Here is a 23,553-nt window from a genome sequence, read left to right on the forward strand (position 1 = left end):
TAGTCAAAGGGCTCACCTTTCCTATTCTTCTGTCTCCTGGATTCTGCATGAACCTCCAGGCAGGACATTTGTCGAGACTGAAACAAAGGAAGGGGAGGTCATTTTGAGCACAAGCTTCCGGGGATGCTCTACCAGGCCACAAACTCCCAAAGACTGATTTTCGGGGGAGAGATTTCCTTGAATCCTGAGGCTTTAGATGCATCTAATTGAAATGGCTGTACCAACAGCCTAATTATGAAAATCTTTTTCATTCTGAACTTGTGCTTATAGAGAGATTGGAGTTGGGGGAAAATGGGACGAGACCGATTCTGACAGTGGGTGCTTTGTTAGGGAGGTTGCTGAGGTCATCGTTTTGGGAGATGGGATGCTGGTCCAGGTGTTTCCTCCCCAGGAGCAGGAGCCCAGCTGCTGCCCCCACCACTGCCCGCACTCCCTTTGTCTGGCTTCAGTTAGTCTGACTCCTAGCGGGCTCTGGGACAAGGGCCCAAGTTGGGCCTGGTTTTCCCTCCCACAGTTCTGTTCCCAAGAGCAGCAGCCACAGGCGGCCTCTGGAGCCACAGGCGCCTGGAAGGACAATTACCACCAGCACGCCATTCGTGATGAGACTCTCAGGTGGAGAGGGGCTGAAAAACAAAATGAGAACTCCTGGTCAGTCATATCGTTCTTTCTAAAAATTTATTTTACTGAAGTATAGTTGATTTACAACATTGTGTTAATTTCTACTGTGCAGCAAAGTGACTCAGTTATATACATTCTTTTTCATATTCTTTTCCAGTATGGTTTATCACAGGATATTGAATATAGTTCCCTGTGCTATACAGTAGGACCTTGTTGTTTATCCATCCTATATACAATAGTTTGCACTTGCTAATTCCAAATTCCCAATCCAACCCTCCTCTACCCCCTCTTCCCCTTGGCAACCACAAGTCTATTCTCTAAGTCATATCATTCTTGACTGATTTCTCACAAGGGTGACAAAGGGTCAGCCTACGTAGGGTCAGTAAGGAGATAGCAGAGCCTTCTTAATCCTTGTGAGAAATATTGCCTTAAGAAACCTTAGATCTGCAGATCGTCAAGGAGAAAACTGGCATACATTTTAAACAGAATGTCCAGAAAAAAAAAAGATTTAGAAGTTAGAGGGAGTAGAAGAGTTTCTTTTCTTTTTCTTCCTTAAAGGATAGCTGTTCTTTATGTCCAACCAGATGCAACTGCATGGAGTTATGAGGATAAACAGGTTGCAAGAAAAGGCCAGAGCCCACCATCTCGAGCAAATGTAAACAGTTCTGGTAGCAAAACGGACTCATCCTATTTAATTTGTGCATTTAACAAATAGTTTTGACCCAGCTAGAGAGGGGCCTGGTGAGTGTGAAATGTCCTTGTGTTACAAAGCTGAGAAAGCCTCCAAGGTTACAATTCGCCTAGGGGAGTCCACAGCCTCCCTTGTCAAAATTAAGCCCAAGATGACTGTGTTTCCATATCAACTCTGATTACCAATGCTGACGTATTTCATTTTGTAAGCCACTTTCTAATTCACCCAAGGAATGTTTTTCCCCCTAAAATTCCTGTCAAACCAAGAACTGAAGGAGAGAGCCCAGATTTTCTTTAATATGAAACAAATAAAGTTGATTTTAATTTGTCAAATTTAATTTAAATTTTAATTTAAGTTGATTTTAATGAGGCACCTCAAATAGTTCCAAGACCCCCTATGCAGAGGATTCTCCGGGTGGAATTTGACAAGCCCTCTTGTTCTTGTTCCTGCCTCTCATTGTCCCCCTGTCCCTGGGCTGTTAATAAGTCCAGGGGACTCAGTTCTGCCAGGGTTAAGAAGTTGGTTGCCCAATCACAAGGCACACTGCTGCCCCAGGGCAGGCTTGTCCCCTCCCGGCAGGAACCCTACTCCCCTCCCTCACCACCCTTTCCTCTCCTTTCTCTCTCTGTGTCCTCTTCTTCCCACACTCCAGCTCTGTGACCCAATTCCACTTGAGTCCACGGCACAGTCATACCTCCAGGACCCTGGATCTTTTTCTTAATTGGACATGATGAGAAATAACCCCACATCTCTGTCCTGAGCCTCCCCTTGACTTGGTTCCAGAGTTGACTGCAGAGGGGCATGGCCTCTGCTTCAGGCCAGGTTTGGGGGAGTTTGTTCTAACAGTCCTGGGTCCAGGAGGAGACGCCTTGGTCCTGACTTCTTTTTAGCGTGGCCTCAAGAAGGCCCCATCCCCATGGTGGCAGGAAGTCTTCCCAGAGGCCACTCTCAGAAATGCTGGGGAGCTGAGGCAGGTGATTTGGCCAGAGTACTAGATCTTTAAAGCAATACTGACATCAGTAGACCTGGATGAGAAGGGGTGGGGCCCAGGCACCTATGGGATTTAGAAGTTCCCAAGTGATTCTGATGCACAGTGAGGAGCGTCAAGGGCGGGAGTAGAAGTGGGGGTGGGGAACTGCAGAAAGGAGGACCCAGCTGTACAATGCCTGTGCCCAGAAGCTGCTTTGGGGTCAGGACCTTGGTGGAATCCTGGGGGGTTGGGTCCTACTCACCTCTCCTCCAGCAGGAACTCCACCTCCAGCTCCTCCATGCCCTGCAGGGGGAGGAAGGGACTGCAGTTGTGAGCTGTGTCTACGCCTCTCTGCAGACCAGGATCCTGTGCCATCCCAGGAGACCCTGCGGACCTGCCCCTGTCCTTCGCACAGGGCTGTCCTGCTGTCTTGGCGTGGGGGCAGCTGCTCCTGGCTCTTTTTGTCCCCTCTGCCTCCCTCTGTCCCCAAGTCTTTGATATCAGGAACATCACTGACCACCCAGGGGAGGGTCAGGGTGTGGAGTTGACCCCTAGACCCAGCAGGTAAATCTCTCTGCCCCAGAACATTTTCCTTTCATCCTCTCCCTCCAGCTTCCATTGCTCCCCTTCTTCTCCAAGGGGCTCAGGGCCTGGGGCAAGGGAGATATTGCCCCCAGCAAGCTCAACTCTGAAGGCTAGGAGCCCCTTCCTTCAGCTACTGCTTTGCATCTCTTGCTGTGTAACTTCAGGAAGTCATGACCTCCCTCACTGGACCTTAATTTCCCCACAGAGTATAAGCCAGGTGAGGGCAGGGATGCTTGTCCCTGAGGTGTCGCCCGTGCACGGCACAGTGCCTGGCCCATAGGGCATTCAAATACTTGTTGAATGAATTGATAACATCCTGGGCCTTTTCAGCTCTGCCTTTCTCTGATTTGCAGATTTGCACTCCTTTATCCTTATCTGTCCTCTGTCCCCTGGGACCATCCCAGAAGCAGGACTCTGAGGAAAGAAAGGGAATCAACACGTATTCTGTCTCCATTTTGTACTGTGAACAGTGCTAGATGCCTTAATTATGTATTCTTATTTAAGCCTCACAGTGACCCTGTGTGGTAGGTCTTACTATCACTATTGTATAGACGAGGTAACAGAACTCAGAGGAATGAAGCAATTTCTGCAGGGTCACAGAGCTATTGATAGTAAGCCAAAGCGCTGGGATTTGAACAGCAGTGCTATCTTCTCCTGACCTGGCTACAGAGAGAGGATCCCATAGAACAGCATCATAGGAATAACCAGCTGCCCCTCGTGAAGCAGGAGGCTGAGGGCTGGGGCACCTGCACTCACCTCTCTGTTGAGTGGGAACTTCACGTGGGTTTTCTCTCGGAAGCAGAGCTTGGTGAGGTCATAGAGAACTGTCAAGAAATGGTCATCTGGTGTCAACGTGTCGTCATCACAGACGCTCAGCTCTAGCACGTTCTAGGGGAGAACGGAGGGTTCAAGTCTGGTTACCAAGGTTGCATCAACCCATTCCCAGGATGAGCGGCCTGACCTCAGTCCTAGTGAGGAGGTGGGTCTGAGGGATGGGAGCCAGCACAGCTCAGGTGTGAGGGACATCTGTAGGGACATGAATTAAGAGAGGAAAGTGTCTATTCCCTTCTTTGCAACTCTCTGAAGCCTTCCTGCCCTTCTTCTCTGATTCTCCTACTGGGAAATTTTGCTCTTTTGCAAGCTTGGCAGGGGCTTGTGAAGTGTGAGGGATTTCATTTCACCTGGGGGAGAGATGGAAGGGCACAGCAGAGAAGACCCCTGTCAAGACATAGAATGTATCCAGCATTGGGACCCAGGAGCTGAAGACAGTTTCTTTGGCACTAGAAAACCGAGCTAAGGGAAGCTAACATCTTCACACTCCAGGGGAGTGATGTGGCAAAGATTATAGAGGGTTTGATTGGGTTGGGATGACGTATTGGAACTCTATGCTTTGGCTCATCAGCCCCTAAAGAGGTCTCATGGATGGTCCCAAAGCTGTATGTCAAGGATGGAGCAGTTACCCTGTCGTCTGGCTGAACTCTAAGGTCAATGATTTTAGGTGACATGGATTGGCCTCTGAGGCCACTTTTTCCAAGGATCCTGAGAGATGTAGGTTGGGGCTGGGTTTGCCTCTTTGGTTCCTATCTAGTGGGCATGAGGTGGTTCTGGGGGTTCCCAGCTGAATGAGATCTGTTGACTTTGTAATGACTAGAAACCAGGTGTGTCCCTGAACCAACCCAGCAGCCCCATAAATCTTCAGACAAAAGAAACACGAATTCTGTTTTCAAGATCGTAGGCTGAGCCCAAACTGAAATCCCCCTTTCTCACCAAAAACCATATATATGATAGAAAAGATATTTTTAAAACAATAAATATAAAGCCCTTCTTGAAAACAAAAAGGATAAGTCATTAACTCGGAACGGAGAAGCATCCCTAAAATATGAAAGCAGTAAGCTTGATGGAGCTGTCAAGCCTCAAATGCCTCAAGACTGGGTTTGATGCCTCCATGATGAGGCCAAGCTTGTCTTAAGGCCACCCTGATGAAGCTGTCGCAACTCAGGATGTTCAAGAGAGGATTCTCCCTCAGGAGATGTGAGCTCAACTTAGAGTCACCGTATATCTGAAGAAGACAAATACCATGAAACAGCAACTCAACAAATGAAGAACACACACCCAAGGAATTTGAAATAATAAAGCCATCTAAAAAGGATTTAAGATAGAGAAAGCCCTCTGGCCGGAATTAGACTGGTCTTGGGCCTAGTGAGTAGAATGGCTCTTCTCTATATGCTCCTGCTTGGAGTATGTTCTGGAAGATACTGGAAACACACTCTATTTTGGGGCAGGAGACATCCAGTTCCAGTGACAATTAGGTAGGACAAGAGAGACAGGAAAGAGGATAGAAGGATGAGTATGCCTAGAGGGACAAGCGTGAGACAGGCAGAAGGAAGGAGTGGGTGAGTGGGGAGACAGATAGGTCGATAGGAGGACAAGAAGTCGGTAGAAAGAAAGACAAATAGGGACTTCCCCGGTGATGCAGTGGTTAAGAATCTGCCTCCCAATGCAGGGGACACAGGTTCGATCCCTGGTCTGAGAAGATCCCACATGCCATGGAGCAGTTAAGCCCGTGTGCCGCAACTACTGAGCCTGCGCTCCAGAGCCCGCAAGCCACAACCACTGAGCCCACGTGCCACAACTACTGAAGTCTGCATGCCTAGAGCCCATGCTCTGCAACAAGAGAAACCACCGCAATGAGAAGCCTGCACACCGTAATGAAGTGTAGCCCCCACTCGCTGCAACTAGAGAAAGCCTGCACACAGCAACGAGGACCAAATGAAGCCAAAATAATAAATAAATAAATAAATTTATTTAAAAAAATACAAATAGTCATTATACTACAAAGTCACAGTAATCAAAACAGTATGGTACTGGCACAAAAACAGAAATATAGATCAATGGAACAGGATAGAAAGTCCAGAGATAAACCCATGCACTTATGGCCACCTAATCTATGACAAAAGAGGCAAGAATATACAATGGAGAAAAGACAGTCTCTTCAATAACTGGGGCTGGGACAACTGGACAGCTACATGCAAAAGAATGAAGTTAGAACACTCCCTAACACCATACACAAAAATAAACTCAAAATGGATTAAAGACCTAAGTCTGGATACTATAAAACTCTTGGAGGAAAATGTAGGCAGAACATTCTCTGACATAAATCACAGCAAGATATTTTTCAATCCACCACCTAGAGTAATGAAAATAAAAACAAAAATAAACAAATGGGGCCTAATTAAACTTAAAACCTTTTGCACAGCAAAGGAAACCATAAATAAAACGAAAATACAACCTTCAGAATGGGAGAAAATATTTGCAAATGAAGCAATTGACAAGGAATTAATTTCCAAAATATACCAACTGCTCATGCAGCTCAATAAAAAAAAAAAGAAAAAAACCAAAAAAAAAAACTGAAAAACTAAACAACCCAATCAAAAAATGGGCAGAAGATCTAAATAGACATTTCTCCAAAGAAGACATAGAGATGGCCAAAAAGCACACGAAAAAGTGCTCAACATCACTAATTATTAGAGAAATGCAAATCAAAACTGCAATGAGGTATCATTTCACACCAGTCGGAATAGCCATCATCAAAAATCTACAAACAATAAATGTTGGAGAGGGTGTGGAGAAAGGGGAACCCTCCTACACTGTCGGTGGGAATGTGAATTGGTACAGCCACTATGGAGAACAGTATGGAGGTTCTTTAAAAAACTAAAAATAGAGCTACTATATGACCTAGCAATCCCATTCCTAGGTATATATCCAGAGAAAACTATAATTCGAAAGGATGCATTCACCCCAATGTTCATTGCAGCACTATTTATGATAGCCAGGACATGGAAACAGCCTAAATGTCCATCGACAGAGGAATGGATAAAAAAGATGTGGTACATATATACAATGGAATATTACTCAGCCATAAAAAGGAATGAAATAGTGCCATATGCAGAGATGTGGATGGACCTAGAAACTGTCAAACAGAGTGAAGTCAAAGAGAAAAACAAATATCATTTACTATCACTCATACGTGGAATCTAGAAAAACAGTAGAGATGAACTTATTTGCAAAGAAAAAATAGAGTCACAGATGTAGAGAAAAAACTTATGGTTACTAAGGGGGAAAGGCGGGTGGGATGAAATGGGAAATTGGGACTGACATATATACACTACTATAGATAAAATAGATAATTAATGAGAACCTACTGTATAGCACAGGGAACTCTACTCAAGTGCTCTGTGGTGACCTAAGTGGGAAGGAAATCTAAAAAAGAGGGGATATGTGTATACGTATAACTGATTCACTTTGCTGTACAGCAAGAAACTAACACAACATTGTAAAGCAAGTGTACTCCAATAAAAATTAATTTAAAAAAAGAAAGAAAAACAAATAGTCATAAGAAGGGCACATGATCAAAGAGAAGGACAAGCAGGGAAGGAGGGGAATAGCAAGCAGGGCAGGCAGGTGCTGTCCCCCACGTCTCACCTTCACCCGGGTCTGGATCTGGAACTTGAAGCTTTCATTCCACTCTGGGTTTCGGCAGTTGGAGATGGTCCTAGTCCTCAGCCTCTTAGGAGAGCTTGTGGGCAGCCAGAGGCTCACAAAGCAGTCTGTCTGGCTTACTGTCCGAGGAAGACAAGGGTGGGAGGGGAGGGTGAGGAGTCAACCCAGGTCCAGAGAGGAGAGAGTGTGGAGGCAGAAGCCAGCTTCTGGTCCCCTCCTGACTCATGGCTCTGACTCTCCAGAGACCTTTGTCCCAGAACCCTGAGAAGGTCATGGACTGCAGGCTAGAGGTTTCACAGAGGGGACCCAGGTCCCACTGACTGTTCTCGTGGACACAGATGGCCTCTGGCTCTTCTCAGCAGCACCCTGGCTCTCTGAGCAAACACCTGTTGGTTTGGGACAAGGTACAGTTGCACAGTTTTCCCTCTGCCAGGGGAAGATCTGGAGGACTAGCCCCCAAGGGTCCAGTTTATCTCTTGCCTTAGCCCAGGGCACCAGGGAAACCACAGTAGGGCCCAGCTCTTCCTCTGAGCTGAGGAGCAGCAAGGATTAGAAGGGACACCATCGGCTGGGAGTCAGCCTAGAGGGCCCCAGCGGGGAAGGGCTTGAGTGGAACAAGCTATTCAGCAGGATCTAGGGGCCGGGACTACCATCCACACATGACTAACGTCTCAGATACACCCCGACGGGCTTTTCATATCTCTGCTGGTCTCCCCACATGGGGTGTGTGACCCAAGAAACCCTCACATCTAAGACCACATACTCTATTTTTCATTTGAAAGAACAACGCAACTGTGATGATGCTGTAAGTGCTCTGGAGAAGGACAAAGGCTGTGACCTCAACAGGCCCTCCTGAAGTGAAAGAAGGCCTCCTGGGTCTTCTGTTTGGAGCAGCAGAAGGCATACAGTGAAAAATGGCAGCCCAGCCCAGCTCCTTCCCTCCATTCTACCTGGGAGGAGGGAGGAAGAGGTGCCACGATTGCCCTTGTCACTCTTCTTCGGTCATTCCCAGGGTACCCACCCAATTCATAGAGAACGGGAACCGTCAATACAGTTTCCAGTGTCAGAGAGTCTTCTAGATAGTAAAGCTGGGCAGGGATGCGAGACTCATCCAAACTACCTCCTAATTATAATTAATAATGTCCTGTGAGAGTGGAACCAGAGGTGACCCACTCCCCAGACTGACTTAGTCCTATATTGTCTCTATACTGAGAACTTTATCAGACTTAATAACCATGGTTTGCATCACAAGCATCCCTAGTTTCTGATTTCATCCCCGCTGTCTGGTTAATCTGTGAGGGCTCACCATTCAATGAATTGGAATTCATGGCCTTCCTCCCACTGAATAGAGGTGAGATGACCCTGTCCTTTAAATGTCATAATCATCATTAATCCAAACACAAAGAATGACCCAAACCCAACAGAATCAAAAGAAAATGATGACATCATCCCTATCTTTCCTTCCACACCCAACCTGTTCTTCCTCACCGTCAACTCAGGTGTCCTGACTAGACACCAAATATCGCCCTTGACTCTCACCTTGAGTCGACTTAACTCCTTGGAGCTCTCCAGCCTGTCCACTTCTCCCTACTTGCATGGCCACTGCCTTGGTACAAGCCACCTTCATCTCTGCTGCCACTGCCCCAATGGATGCCCTGTCTTCTGTCCTGCCCCACCCTGATCTTTTCTCTTTAGAGAAACCAGAGGGCTCTTGTCCCATCTGACCATGTCACTCTCCAGTTTAAGATCCTTTAGCGGCTCCCATATGCCTTCAGAAAGGAGTCCCACCCATTCAGCATGGATGCCCCTCCCACTTCCCCAGCCTCAGCTTCATCTTTCCATCTTCCCTACCACCCCAGCCCCTTCCCTGCCCCCAAACACACACACACACATACACACACAGAGGTGCGTGCACACATGCACGCACGTAAACACTCACACACGTGCCACCACTCACACTCCAGACTCCAGCCAAACCCAGTCCCTTGTAGGTCTCAAAGGCCATGCCATCTTGCAATGAACACCCTTCTGTTCCTCCTTCACGCCACCCTTCCTTGGTTAGCCCCTTCAGGTTGCAGAAGAGACCTCCTCTGGAAGCCTCGTCTGAACCTCCAAGTCTGGGCCAGGTGCCCCTTGTAGCCCAGGGCCCTCTGCTCTCCTCCCGATGGAGCACTGGCTACAGTTCACTGCAATGGCAGGTCGGTGCATCTGTCTCCACCTCCCACTGCACCCTGGGAAGCTCAGGAAACCCATGTTGGCACCGCTAGATATTTGTTGAATAAATGAATGATAGAAAAGCCCAACTTCCTGCTATTGGGCTGTATCAGTACCCAAGAAATTCTGGGCTGAGTCACCACAGATATAGATAGGCACGTTTAATGGCTCTGCTCAGAGAGAGACTCCCTGGGGACCTGCTTAGTCCTCCTGGATCCCTCCCTTGGCTTTTCCTGGGCTCTGGGGCACCTCCTGCTGGTCTGCCTCCTGTACACAAGGAGCCTGCAGGCAGGGACCCACCAGGCCTACACTCACTTGCTTAGCATGATTTGAAGGACCCTGTAAAGGCCCATTTCCCTCTAACATCCCTTTCCTATCATCAGTCCATGCCTAAAATTGTCCCATTAAATCCACTAAATAAAGTTTCAGGTATTTTGGCCGAAGGCTTAAATCTCTAATTAAGATAAAAAGACTCCTGGAAGAGCCAGGATTGATCAGACACCCACATGTCAAGCATTAATTTATTTCCCAGTCCTTTCGTAGGGAGCCGTTCCACCTCCTCCCCAACAAGGTTGGGAAGGAGAGTGAAGCCCAAGAGGGGATAATCCTGGGGAAGGAGGGATGATGAGGTAGCCGCTGGACCCAGATGACGATCTGGGGCATAGGCATAATGAACTGACTGTAAGGCAGTGACCATCGAGCTGGCAATGAAGAGTCGTTAAGCAAGGATGACCCAATTCTGAGAATTTCAGGGACTTCAGGGAATTTCCTAAGCACAGATAGGTTCTAATCCTTGTTCTTCATGAAGTGACAGAGGGCTTGGTCATCAGAATGACATGTCTCTTTTCCCAGAATGTGGGTGGCCAAGATGACTCAATGATCTCTATAGATGTCAAGAACATTGTCTTCCTAATACCTTAGAGACACCTGCCTCACACCCCCTGGGAGTGCTGGTTTGAGTTTATTTTCCCAAGAGGAGTAAAAACTCTTGACAGCGGGGAGATTTCCAGGCTGATTTTCTCCCAGCTCTGGTGCAGGGCTGGGTGGTGTGCTCCTTGATGGGGCAGTCACCCCTGAATCTCATCCCTGAATCTCATCCCTTTCAGCCTCCTGGAAATCTTAGAAACTCAGGCACTCATTACAGGACTGAACCAGAGAGGAGCTTGTTTTTGATCCAAGCTGGAAGGCACAATGTGGGGCAAGGGTAACCCAGGACCTGCAAGAGGTTAGGATAGACTCAACCCAGGTGAGGCAGCAACAGATCCCAGCCTGTGACAACTGTGGATCCAGACACGTGACCTGGGCTGCTGACACCCCCAGACACCATGGCTGCCCCCGGACGCTGTTCTTTAGGGAAATGAGGAAAACATAAAAAGGGGTTCCCAAAGGGGCCAGGGTGTCCCCGAAGGGCAGCCTGTGTGCCAGAGGCGTGTGGGGGAAAGGGGGAGAGGAGGGTGGTGGAGCAGACCTCAGCCTGTTTCTCTGGTTCCTGTTCCCCATCCCACCCCCTCCTCTAGGGCTTGTAGGTGACGGGTGTAGCAGGGAGAAGACAAAAGGAAGGGCCCTGGACGCGGGGGAAGGTCTGAGCGCACAGGTGTAGACACGCCGTGCGAGTGTGAGGCCCGCATGACACACAGGGCTGGGACAGATACGCCTCCAGAGGAGCTGAGGCAGGCGAGGCAGCTGCCGGCATGCGAGAGCTGTGGCCGTCCCTGAGGGAAATGGGCTGAGGTGTCTGATAACCCACGCTGGCACGGCAGGAAAGGCAGAAGAGGCAGGCAGGTCCTGGGTCCAGCGGACACTTCCAGGCCCCTCAGGTCACTCACTGGTGGCCTGAGAGGTCCCGAGAAGCCCAAGAAGTCCGTGGCCCTCTGGCTGGTCTTGTGACAGAGCCAGGCCCCAAATGATGCTGGCTGCAATTGCTCCCCCGGCATGGGCTCTGGACACTCACCCTCCCAGGGGCCCAGTCTGAATGCTGCCTGATCCCTTTGTTCTCTCTGGGGCTCCAGGGCCCTCCTTCCTCCACCCTCCACACTCATCCTTACACTGCAGTGTTGCAGCGACAGCTTCCCGGAAGGTCTGTCAGCCTCTCCCACCTGTGCTCCTGCACCATCTGCATATAAGCCCTCGGGAAGTCATGCAATCCCTTCCTCAAGAGCTCAGGTGCCCATCACTTAGATTCCTGTCAACCCTCTGAACGGCCCTGACCTCCTTCTCCTGGCTTGTCTCCCTTAACCCCCAGCGGTCCAGACCTGGCATCAAACACTGATTCTGCTTTCGGCAATTAATCCTCAATGTGCGAAATGGGCCCCACAGCCCTGCCTTCAGGTTGTGCGGAAGATGAATGATGTTTGGATGTCTGGCCCCAGCTGGCCCCCAGCAGGGGCTCGGGGGGACGCAGCTCCTCTCCCTCAGACTGGGCTCCCCAGGCCTCTGGATGCTCACACCCTGTCCCCTCAAAGCAGCTTTCCTCAGCTACTCCCAGCTTTCAGTGTCCTCCAGTTCTAAATTCTGTGGTGACAAGATGAGAATGTCGTCCTCTATTACTACTCTATAATTGCTTTGGGCATAGACACCTCCCCATGTATCACGGCTCTCCCAGGCTAATTGAATCCTGGGGTGAGGGCAGTATAACAGAGCTTTGGGGAAACTGGAGCCCTTGGGCGATTCCTGTGTGGTCACCAGTGAGTGGGGACCCCCTCAGCCATGGGCCTTGACACAGAGCTTTCTCCTCCTTGAGGGCCAAGCTTCCTCACTGGATGGGGTGGGGGGAGATGAGGGCAGCATAGGGAGGGGCTTTTGTTCTGCCCACCCAGATGCCTTCATTTCTTCCTGAAGCCAAAGACTTCCCTGGGCCCCCGTGGTCTGGGAATGCAGCAGGGGCTGGGATGAAAGGGACGTTAAAGTTGCAAGAAGACACTGCACAAAGAGCCCTGGTGAGTCAAACCACATCCATGGCCTGAACTGAGGAACTCGGCGCTATGGGGCACCCGGCATGCACTGTAGAACCCGTTTGAGATCCAGGTCCTGAGAAGGGCACTGGGGCTGGCCGGCAGCTGGCTCCATGGTACTCAAGGGCCCTTCCTTCCCTGCCACCCCTAACAGGCCGTAAACTCATGCAGAGACAAGGAGTGCCCAGTGTGGGAGAAGCTACTCCTGGAACGGATCCTAGGGAGGGGAGAGTGGGGAGGAGAGAGCGAAGTGAGCCGTTGGAGGAGGCCGAATGCAGGGGCCGGTCATGCCAAGGGTGCAGCTAGAGGGAGGGGCCTGGGAAAATGATACAAACCCCAAAGTCTGTAATACAACTTGAACATAGAGCGTGCACACACACACACACACACACACACACACACACACACACACACTCATGCGCGCGCGCGCGCACACACACACAGCCACACCTGACCATTTCTCCCCCGGGGCCTGTCTCCATCCTGGCCCCAGATGCAGAGAAGAAGGAGGGAAGAGGGAGGGGGATACTTACCCACGTCAGCCTGTTGGACGTTTTTCATCCGGATGACCCTCACTGTCAGCAGGTGGCATGGAGACAGCTCCTCCTGTGGATTGAGAGGACAGTGGACTCACTCTTTGGGCGATTGTGGCAGGTGGCCTTGATGGAGAGAGCAGCACAGGCTCCCACTGCCCAGGCTCAAGCAACCTCCCCACTGTCCATCGGTGTTTCTGGGCTCTGGAGGCTGCTTCTGGTCCCCAGGCGGCCCGAGGCTATGGACGTGAGGGGCTTTGTCCTCACCCCACTCTGAGCCAGCACACCCGGGAAGAGGGACAGCTTCATGCCTGTTCCGTCCCTGTCTTGCTTGTTTGGATCTGGGAATTGGAAGCCCTTTTCCTGAGCATTTTACCCAGGCTTAGACAAGTCTTTTTACTGTCCACTCCCAGCCCACGCCCATGGCAGACACCATCGGACTCCTCCAACCCACCCAACGACATTTATAGAGGCCTCTGAACTGGAACCCTTTACTCCACATCGTCCACTCCATGTTACTAGAATCACTTTCTACCCTTCCAAGAAGATGCAATTCTTCTGTATTTAAAATAATATTGGGGGACTTCCCTGGTGGCGCAGGTTAAAAATCTGCCTGCCAATGCAGGGGACACAGGTTCGAGCCCTGGTCCGGGAAGATCCCACATGCCGTGGAGCAACTAAGTCCATGCGCCACAACTACCGAGCCTGCGCTCTACAGCCTGTGAGCCCCAACTACTGAAGCCCGTGTGCTGCAATTACTGAAGCCTGGGCGCCTAGAGCCCATGCTCCACAACAACAGAAGCCATGGCAGTGAGAAGCCTGCGCACTGCAACGAAGAGCAGCCCCCGCTCGCCACAACTAGAAAAAGCCCGTGTGCAGCAACGAAGACGCAACGCAGACAAAAAAATAAATAAAAATTAAAAACAATATAACATTGGGATTTAGGGAAAAACATGAGAGTATGAAGGAAAAAAGTCCCCATAATGCCACCACTCAGAAAAGGTCACTATTTATAATTATTTTTATTTTCAACTCAGACTGCCCACAGATAGTTCATCTGCCTTGGCGGTTATCAGAGATAATACTATTTGTAATAGCATCTACTGAACACGTACTGCAGTAGGGGCGGGGCAGAGCGGGGCAGGGCAGGCACCGACCCTTAGTGCGAGACCCTGAGCTCAGGGGTTAGAGGTCCCACTCAGTCAGCTTCACAGGGGTCCTGGGGCAGAGAGTGCAGTGGAGGTGGACAGTGGCCTTCTCCCCAGGGCCCTCCAGCCTCAGGCCAGCGGGTGAGCTGGGCTCCTGGGGGACAGGCTGGGTGCTGGGTCTCGCAGAGCTCCAGAGCCCTTGCCATGGCCACCCACTGGCCGGGCCCAGGCCACGAAGCAGCAGTGAACCTCTCCGCAGTCCCCGCCTCTGCGACCTAATGGCGGCGGGGTCTCCATGGGTCACAGGCCGTGGGACCCACCCCTGTTTCGGTGGCCTGAGGAGCCCGAGGGCCAGCTGGTTCCTGGGTGCCTGGCTTCCTCAGTGATGAGATCTGTGCAGGGTCTGGGGATCTTGCCCTGAGGACACCGCCAGCTGAGATCTGCCTCCTCAGCCAGGCCTGGGCACTGGCGCGAGGACCCAGACTGGAGGCTGGTCCAACACTCCCAGGCAGGGAACCAGCCCACGTAGGGACCCCCTCCACTTACCAGAGGCTGGACCTCAGAGGGCAAAAGTTGAGCCTTGGGACCTTGCCCTTTCTTGTCAGAAGAGAGAATAACATTGGTTTTGGTGGAGGTTTACAGGAACATCGTGACCTGACTGTGACCTGACCTCAAGAACAAAGGCTCGGACACCGAGAAGTCTGCAACAACTAACCATGCCCCTCCTTCACCTTTCCTATAAAAGGGCTTCGCTGAAAGCTTTCAGGGAGTTTGGGAATTTTTAAGGCCTGAGCCACCAGTCTCCTTGCACGGCCCTGCAATAAACTTTCCTCCGCTCCGAACTCCGACGTTTTGGTATTGTTTGGCCTCACTGTGCATCGGGCCCACGGACTTGCATTTGGTGACATTACTGTTTGCTAGACACTTCTCTCATAGTTTCTAATCCTCGGAAAACCTTTATAATAGAGGTATTGCCATCTTTTTAAAAGTTAAGAAATAATTGACGTATAACATTGTATAAGGTTGAGGTATACAGCATAATGATTTGATATATGTATTTAGTATTGCCAGATGATTACCACAAGAAGTTTAGTTATCCATCATCACACATAGTTCAAATTTTTTTTTCCTTGTCATGAGAACTGTTATTTTGATGGCTGTCCTTCCAGCCTCTTCGGGGCTTAATTCTGACCAGGAACAATAGGACGACGGCTGGGAAGACAGTTGCTTAGTCCCTGAGATAGATACATACGTCAGTTTTAGGGCTTCTTCCTCCTCTCTCCCCAACAACTGCCTCACAATCGGTACAAAAGCCACACTGGCAGACACATACAGGCCTGAGGATTCCTTCTGTGAGATTAACTCTGAAATGTTGAATATATTCATGGTCAATAACTTGCTCTAATGGGATTGCCTTTTGAGCTTTGTAACTGGGCCAAAGGTCACAACACTGCTTCTCTTTTGGTTCTGGAAATACGGCTCAGCCTCTGGGCACATGGGCTCGTCATTCTCACTCCCCACCTGGGCAGAGCGTGTGTCCTGGTTTGATCTGGTGAGGAGGCAGGAGTCAGCTTTCATCCAGGAGAGCAATTCTGGTGAAACCTGTTCCCCCTGGCCCATTTTCTCAGAAGGCAGCTAGAGGGCTACAAGAGGGGAGCTGCCTGAGGACTCAGCCCAGGCAGGGGTCACTCCTCATGTCTCTGAACCCAGGGTCACGATCCTCTTGGCCATCATAGGTCTTCTCCTGCCTCCAGGAGGGGCTGCCCTTGGCCCTGCCCAGCTCCCGTGTGTCTTCGCTGGGAGAGAATGAGCATCTACAGCTTCCCGCAGGACCTCACTTGAGGTCTCCCTGCCTTCCAGGAAAAGCTCTCTGCTGTCATCTAACACGATACCTTCCAACGAGGCTGACCATTTCTTTCTACTCTAACTCAGCCCCATTAACAACACAGCTACCATCTGCTGAGTGTCTTCCAAATGCTAAGTGTTGTGTATATAATCTCTATATTTTATCTTACTATTAGCCTTGCTTTACAGATAGAGAATCTGAGCCTAAGTCCTTTGACTTCAGGCACTCAGCTAGAATCAAAGGAAACTGAGTTTCAATCCAATTCTAATTCTTAAGCCCACGTTCATAACCACAATTATACTGTCACCTTACTTGAAAGCGACCGTGGGCAAACACGAAGACAGGCGCTGCTTACCCTGATCTCCTCGTGCTTGGTCTTGTCCTCTGAAAATCTATTTTCCCGGCAGAGTCTTCTTTTCACCCGTCATTCCCCCAAAGCCCCCAAATAATCCCCACACTCTGGCAGTCCTTCTATTTACAGTGCTCTTCTGACACATTTCATCACCTCTCTCTGTTTTAAACAGACAGAGCACGTCAGAACTGTAAGGGTACTTGGAGAAGCTCTCGCTTTCTAGCAGCCACGGATGGCTCCTTTGTGGTCATTCTGGAGCCTCAGATTACGCCTTTAGCCCAGGAATTTGCAGAAGACACCCAATTGCAAAGCACTCTGCAAAGCACTCTTACATCTGCCAGCAGGGAGCCAGAGCCTGGAGGGTTTGAGAGACAGCCCAGAGGGGCGGTGCGGAGAGGAAGGCAGTGGGAACATGGGACTCGGGTCTTGGGCCCAGATGATTCCAGAAATGAGGTCTGTGAAAAATGACCTTCTGGGATTAACATGAGTGTACATATTTTGCTCCTGGTATGATCAGCTCAATTGGAGTGGTGCTAGACACAAGCAAAACTTCATGGCCCCAGAGGTAATGAATAGAAAGACGTAGAAAGACGTAAAGATCAAAGTACAGCGTCTGTGACTATGGGAACCTGAAACCAGTGAGCTTACGGAACCCAAGTGTATGGGGTAGCTTACGGGATCCAGGTAAGAACTTCAGGGACTTAGACAGGCTCATCCTTCCAATAGGATGCCCTGGCTGGGCATCAGGGTGAAAGTTTAACAACAGGCATGGCCAGGCTGCGGCCCTGGAGTTGGGATGGGCAGTAATCCTCCAGTTCATAGGGGTATTGGAGGGTCCTGGGATAAGGACCAGGGAGCACTCCCTGGAGGGGCTAGAACTGAAGGCAGGGATTATTTGGCAACCAGTGGAGGAGTGTATTTAGACACTTTAATAACCAGAACAGCTGTGCAGGGAGGGTGGCTGGATGGTGGTTTGCTGGGAAGTCACTGCTCAGGCTGCAGACACACCTGGCTCCAGCCTCCTCCCTCACCTCGGTCCCTGGGGCTGGACTTGCCAGGACTCCATTTCCCCCGAAAACTCCTCAGGACAGGGGTATCTTGCCAGCTCATATGGAAAAGAGCTTGACTCTCAGCACTGGCTATTGTGCAATCCAATATTACCCCTTCCCAAACCCTCACTTTAGAGATAGGACTTTGGAGGGGAAGTTGGGAATACAATTCCTTACCCTCCTCTAGTGCGCTGGGCTCTGCTCTACCTGGGGTTGCTGCATCTGTTCTCAACTACCGCCCGCCCCCCCCCCCCATCCCAGCCAGACTCTGAGGAAGGTACTGTTATCCTGCTTTGCAGAGGAGAAGACCGAGGTTAGAGAGCTTGCATCTCACATGGGGTCACGCAGCCCAGAAGGGGCGGGGCCAGGACTCAGACGCAGATCCACCTGACTGCAGGGCAGAGCCCTCTCCGTCCACCTGGAGGCTGGCTCTCACCGTGAATTAACCAACTCAGTTAAAAGCTTGCTCCAGGTCATGCACTAGACTAGTTAATAGCAGAGGCAGGAGTAAAACCCTCAGCTCCCATTTTGGGACTGTCCTCACACCCCAAGAAACTAGCTATCATCACAAATTAGAAGAATATTTAGTTACAGATGGGCTCCCAGGGCCTGGCTCCCAGGTGCGGGGGAGGGTTGGGAGGAGGGTCTGACAACCCTGTTTCAGAAGTGGTTAGGGTCAGACATACCCAAACCACACCAGCGCATGAGGTCTGGGTGCTGACGAGGGAGTACAACTCCCGGGGAACCTGTGGGAACTCCCCTCCGCGGGGCTTCTCAGGGCAGGCCCGGCTGGCGATGCCACCTCCTCCTCCCTAGAGAGCTGGGTGTATCCATCAGTTCCCTGCAACACCTGTGTCAGAGCTCAGACCAGCCTGGCGATAGCTTCCAGGAGGCAAGGGCCCTCCCTAAAAGGAGAGCATTGGGATGGGAACTCTGTGGGATCCCAGAGCATTTCCCTGCTAGTCTGAGCAGCACCCCAGACCAGGGGTCACCTGGGAGGAGCCACTATGGCTGTTTTCCTTTTTATCACCCAGGCTAGGTGAGAGGTCAGGGCAAGAAATCCCAGCTCTGAGTCATGGACCCTCCAGGACCTGAGAGGGATGGGCACAGCTCTCCATTGCTTCATTCCCGCTTCAAGGTAAGCTCTGTCCCTCTGTGGAGGTTTCTCCTTGCCCAAGCGCCAGGAGACTCAACGACACAGGAGAGGCAGGAGCATGTGTGGACCAGAGGCTATCTCAGCCCCCTGAGGGCTGTGGAGGAACACGGCCCAGAAGGCAACGTCTATCCTGGCCCAGGCGGCGGGACACCAGGCACCATACAGCACGGGGTTTCCCTCCTGGGCTCCTTGGAGACTGAGCAGGGTCTCCACCTCCCACCCCAAAGGGACAAGACACTTTCAGGGCGTGATCACTCCATGATTTAGTGTGGGCCGGGGGAAGGTAAGGAGGAAGATGTTGCTGCTGACAGCCCTTGCCATGGCATGCCTACAGCAAATCGGAAGACAGAGACGATGGGAAAGCCAAGGCAGAGCTGGTCTAGAGCCCTGGAAACCTGACCCATGAACCTGGGGTGTCTCTGCAAGGCCGTGAGGGGCTGCATAGACCCAGGAGTCTAGACCACAGACCCAGGAGGGGTGCCTCGTGACCAATGGAGACAGGTTGGCAATGGCACAGATCCTCACTGGACACCACACCACACACTCTCCCAGCAGGCAGTTCAAGACGTCCACAAGGTAAATGCCTGCTCACCGTTAGGAGAGGCCAAATGTGACCCACCCCCAGCAGTGCTGAGCACTGTCCTCCTGGGTGCTGCTGGGCCCAGGACGTCCCTGAGCCACTCCATAGAGTCTTGTCAAGCCCGTGGGTATCCGCAGCTGGGCCATCCACCCAGGAGCCCAGCCCCAACTGGGCCAGACTGTGTCCCCTGGTGCCGGGCAGGGGCTGCCCTAGCCGAGGTGCTCCACGTCTCTGGAGTCTGCGGTGCCCCCAGCCCTCCCTGAACCCGTCTCCTGCTCTCAGCTCCGGACCCACCCAGCCCTGCTCCCTCACCTCCAAGGTGCAGGTGGCGGAGGGCCTGCCATCTTCTGCTTGGCTTGGGTGTGACGGGTGGTGGGAGGCTGAGACAAGCATCTCCTTCTGGAGCATGGTGTGGCTCTGCCGTTGGGCAGTGAGATGGGGAACTTATACTCTTACTCAGAGCTCCGCCCTCTGGAAGACTCTTGGCAGTGTCTCGGATTGCCCGGGGAGGGGTTTAGGTAGGTAGACAGATGGGGTTCCTGGGCACAGGCCTCTTAGTATCAAGGGACCCTCAGGTCTTCAGATCCTGGAAATGCAGGGACCAGCAGGGTCACGGGTCTGCTGCCCCAAGAAGAATGACCAGGCTGTCCACTGCCCCAGAGAATGGCAGGAAGAGGCTGTTGGAGCCTCATGACTTCAGGATTAGCCCAGCCATGATTTGGAAAAGCTGTCTCTACAGCTTGTCAAGGTCATGGCTCAGAGGTGCCCCTCTGGGGGATATGCCCTCCCTCCTAATTCTACTTAGCCCCATGGCTCAGTGCCCCAGGAGCTGTAGGCAGGGACCTCAGGAGAGGCAGGGACCATGACCAGGACTTCTTTCCATGAAGAAGGAAAGTAATTGCCTGAATCCCTGGTGAGGAGAGAGTCAAGGGCTAGTGGTCCCTGCCCTCCCAGGCAGGTAGAGAAAGGGTGAGCCCAGCCCCTGCCCAGGCTCAGAGATGCTCTCGCCCCATGCAGCTGATCCCTATCTCTGTCCTGGTGGCTGGCTCACTCCAGGGGTCTGGGGAGGCAGCTTTGCTTGCTCATCTGCACAGCTGGGAGCTTTGGGAATTTCCTGCCTGAGCTATTGCCTGGGGGCCCACAACCGGCTTTTCCGGCCCATGGATTAAAGTGATTTTATGAAACTAAGGGTGAGATCTGAATACAGGGCTGCTTGGGCTTGAAGGCAGGGATGGAACCTGGCCAGTGGTATCTGTGGGGCCTCTCCGTATGCCAGGTGGAGGACATCCCCACCCTGCTCCTCTCTGCTTGCCAGGCTCTCCAGACGGGGGATGGGGCCTTAGCTTGGACCCCTCCCAGCCTGCCCCCTTCCCTGCCGCTGCCATGGCGCACTGCCAGGGACACAAACAGCATCCGCGCCCCTCGGTGGACTCTACCAAATTCCATTTCGTTCACAGCACTTAGTGAGCACCTACTGCATACATGCTACTAAGAGAGGAAAGTCCAAGCTTGAAGCTGCTGACAGTCCAGCTGGGGAACCAAATGCTTCCAACCCCTCAGAAGCTCAGAGGTCTGAGTCTCCTGTGGTAACGGGGGTATCCTAGAAGGAGCAATAGAAACCCTTTACATTTGTAAAAATCTGTGGTTTGCAGACCTAATAACTGGCTACGGAGCACAGAAACGGGGAAATGAGTGTCAGCTGGGAAGGGAAAGAGTGGGCATGAGAAGGCTTCGTGGAAGAGGCAGCATCTGAATTAGGTCTTGCAGGAGAGATGGGATTGCAGTAGCTAACGATAGGTGAGAAGGGCATCATGGGAAGAAGGAGCAGTAGGAACAGGAATAAGGAGGCCAGAAAGCAGGCTATGCTCAGGTATGTAAGTGGGCTGGTATCAGAGTAGCGAGTTGTGTGGGAGGAGGTATGGCGGGGAGGAGAGTGGGACACAGAGGGTAGTGGAAGTTGGGCAGAGAGAAGGGAGGTTCTGTGAAGGAACAAATCTGGAAAGATATATTAGGCCCCCATAGTTGTGACCTTTAAAAGGCATACTTTAGGGACTTCCCTGGTGGTCCAGTGGCTAAGACTCCGCACTCCCAATGCAGGGGGCCCAGGTTCGATCCCTGGTCGGGGAACTAGATCCCTCATGCTGCAACTAAATGACCTGCACATGGCAAGGAAGATCCCGTGTGCTGCAACTAAGACCTGGAGCAGCCAGATAAATAAATAAATATTTTTAAAAATTAAAGAAAAATAAAAGGTGTGCTTTAAATTTGGACTTATTCTCTAGGCAATGGGGAGCCATCAATGGTTTTTGAGCAGGACAGTGACATGATCAGAGCTGAAATTTCGGAAGGCAATGGTGATTCATGTTGTAGACAGCCCAGCCCACAGCACTACAATGTCCTGAATGTGATGTGGTGAGGCTATAGTGAGGGAAGGGGGACACTCCCCCCAACGGAGGTGTCCTCCTGGTACCCATTCCCTCCACTCCCCCCCACTTCACCATCAAATGGGCCCAGGGCAAGCCCCAAACTCCAAAACATTCCTCAAAGCCTAGAACTTGATCCTCCTCTCACTGAAGGAGCCTAGCCACAAACACCCACCCTACCCCGCTCCATCCATCCTCGGCAGCCTGTGAAAACTCTGGGTCTCCAATCCTTGTATTTCCTCATTGTGCATAAACTCCTCAAGAGCGGGGCCTCACTTTAGCTGAATGAAATCAGATTGAATAGGAAGCTAACAGGAGGTGGGGTGGAAGCTTCTTCCTCCACACCCTCTACACAGCCTCTGACCCCGGTGGGAGCTGGTGCAACAGCAAACAGAGTGGACTCGCCTGCCAGCATTTACTGCCTGGCTCTGAGCTGACAGGGTGCAGTCGGGAAGGAAACAACAAAGCATTTGTGATCTAGGGAGGGGAGCAGAGAGGGCTGAGTTAAGTGGTGAATTGTCCAGTGTGGACTCTAAGTAGGGCAGGAGGGGACAGAGGCCTTGGTGGTGGGAGCTGTGGGAGTGGGCTGGGAAGGTGGGGAGTGCCAGGCATAAGGTAACGTCCAACTATGGGGCGACGGGAGCCTAACCCCCTCCTCTGATCCAGTGTGTCTCTGAATGAACCCACAATTAAAGCTACAACAGTGTTCTTGGTACACAATCTGATGCTCCAGAGCTCCTTCATGCGGAAATTCTGAAGCCGTCTCCGCACAAAGTGGAGGGGACTTGGTTTCTTTCTACCCACTGCCCTTTCCTCCCTAATGAGCAGAAAGCCTGAGATCTCCCCAGAGCCCCCCAACCTGCTCTTCTGAGCCTCCACCTCTGACTGTGTCCGGGGGTCTTGTTAACTGGCTCCCATTTATCAGGGTGACCAGGAGCTGCCTTCACCAGCCGCCTCTTGGTCTCAGGTAACCCAGCATTGGAAAGTACATTCCTCCCAGTGGCTCAGCTGACATCACTCGCAGGAGAACCAGCAAGGATGAATTCTTCACCTTTCCTCTTTCAAGATGCCTCGGATGCCTGTCCCTTCCGTCCCACCCCATCAGCAGCATCTGATTCTCAGCCTCTTGCCTCTCACGAGTTTTTGCCCCACAAACCAGGCTGGCCAGTGAGCTTCGTAACCACGCCCTCAACCTGTCATTCTCCCGCTCAACACGTCTAATGCTTTTCCATTCTTGCCAACGAATTCTGGATTCCAATACCTTCCAAGCAGAGCCCAGAAACAGCCCTATGTACACATGAAATTTCATTATACAATGAAGGAAGTATTTCAAATCAGTGATGAAACGATGGACTATTCATTACTGGAAAAAGTATTATAGCTTACCATTTGGAATAATATAAAGTTAGTTATAAAGTTAAAATGAACTTCATAACCACACAAAAATAAATTCCAGACAGATTAAATATCTAAACGTTAAAATAACACTATAGAAGGTTTAAAATAAAATATTAGAGAATGATGAGGAAGAGGAGGATTTTCCTAAACAAGGTATAAAACCTAGAAACCAATAGGGAAATGCTGCCAGATTTTTTTTTAATTTTTAAAAACAATTTATTTATTTTTGGCTATGTTGGTTCTTTGTTGCTACGCACAGGCTTTCTCTAGTTGTGGCGAGCTGGGGCCACTCCTTGCTGCGGTGCGTAGACCTCTCACCATGGCAGCCTCTTGTGTTGTGCAGCATGGGCTCTAGGTGCGTAGGCCTCAGTAGCTGTGGCTCACGGGCCTAGCTGCTCCTCGGCATGGGGGATCTTCCTGGACCAGGGATCGAACCCGTGTCCCCTGCATTGGCAGGCAGATTCTTAACCACTGCGCTACCAGGGAAGTCCCTGTTGCCAGATTTAAATACATAGAAAGGGACTTCCCTGGTGGTGCAG

At 51.1% G+C, this 23,553-nt stretch overlaps 1 protein-coding gene across 1 annotated transcript in view; it reads right to left on the reverse strand.

The window, feature by feature from the left end:
• PLA2G4E (phospholipase A2 group IVE) overlaps window positions 1–19,601 on the reverse strand; it is a 45,606-nt gene extending 26,005 nt beyond the window's left edge. The window contains exons 1-7 of the mRNA XM_067744211.1: window positions 19,506–19,601; window positions 13,063–13,135; window positions 7,347–7,483; window positions 3,621–3,752; window positions 2,542–2,582; window positions 581–623; window positions 17–77 (exon numbers count right to left, since the gene is read on the reverse strand). Of these exons, the coding sequence (XP_067600312.1) occupies window positions 17–77; window positions 581–623; window positions 2,542–2,582; window positions 3,621–3,752; window positions 7,347–7,483; window positions 13,063–13,135; window positions 19,506–19,601 (583 nt within the window). The remainder of the gene's footprint in view (window positions 1–16; window positions 78–580; window positions 624–2,541; window positions 2,583–3,620; window positions 3,753–7,346; window positions 7,484–13,062; window positions 13,136–19,505) is intronic.
• Window positions 19,602–23,553: the final 3,952 nt, after the last annotated feature.

Source organism: Pseudorca crassidens, chromosome 1 (assembly GCF_039906515.1).
Source record: "Pseudorca crassidens isolate mPseCra1 chromosome 1, mPseCra1.hap1, whole genome shotgun sequence".
Lineage (NCBI taxonomy): Eukaryota > Metazoa > Chordata > Mammalia > Artiodactyla > Delphinidae > Pseudorca > Pseudorca crassidens.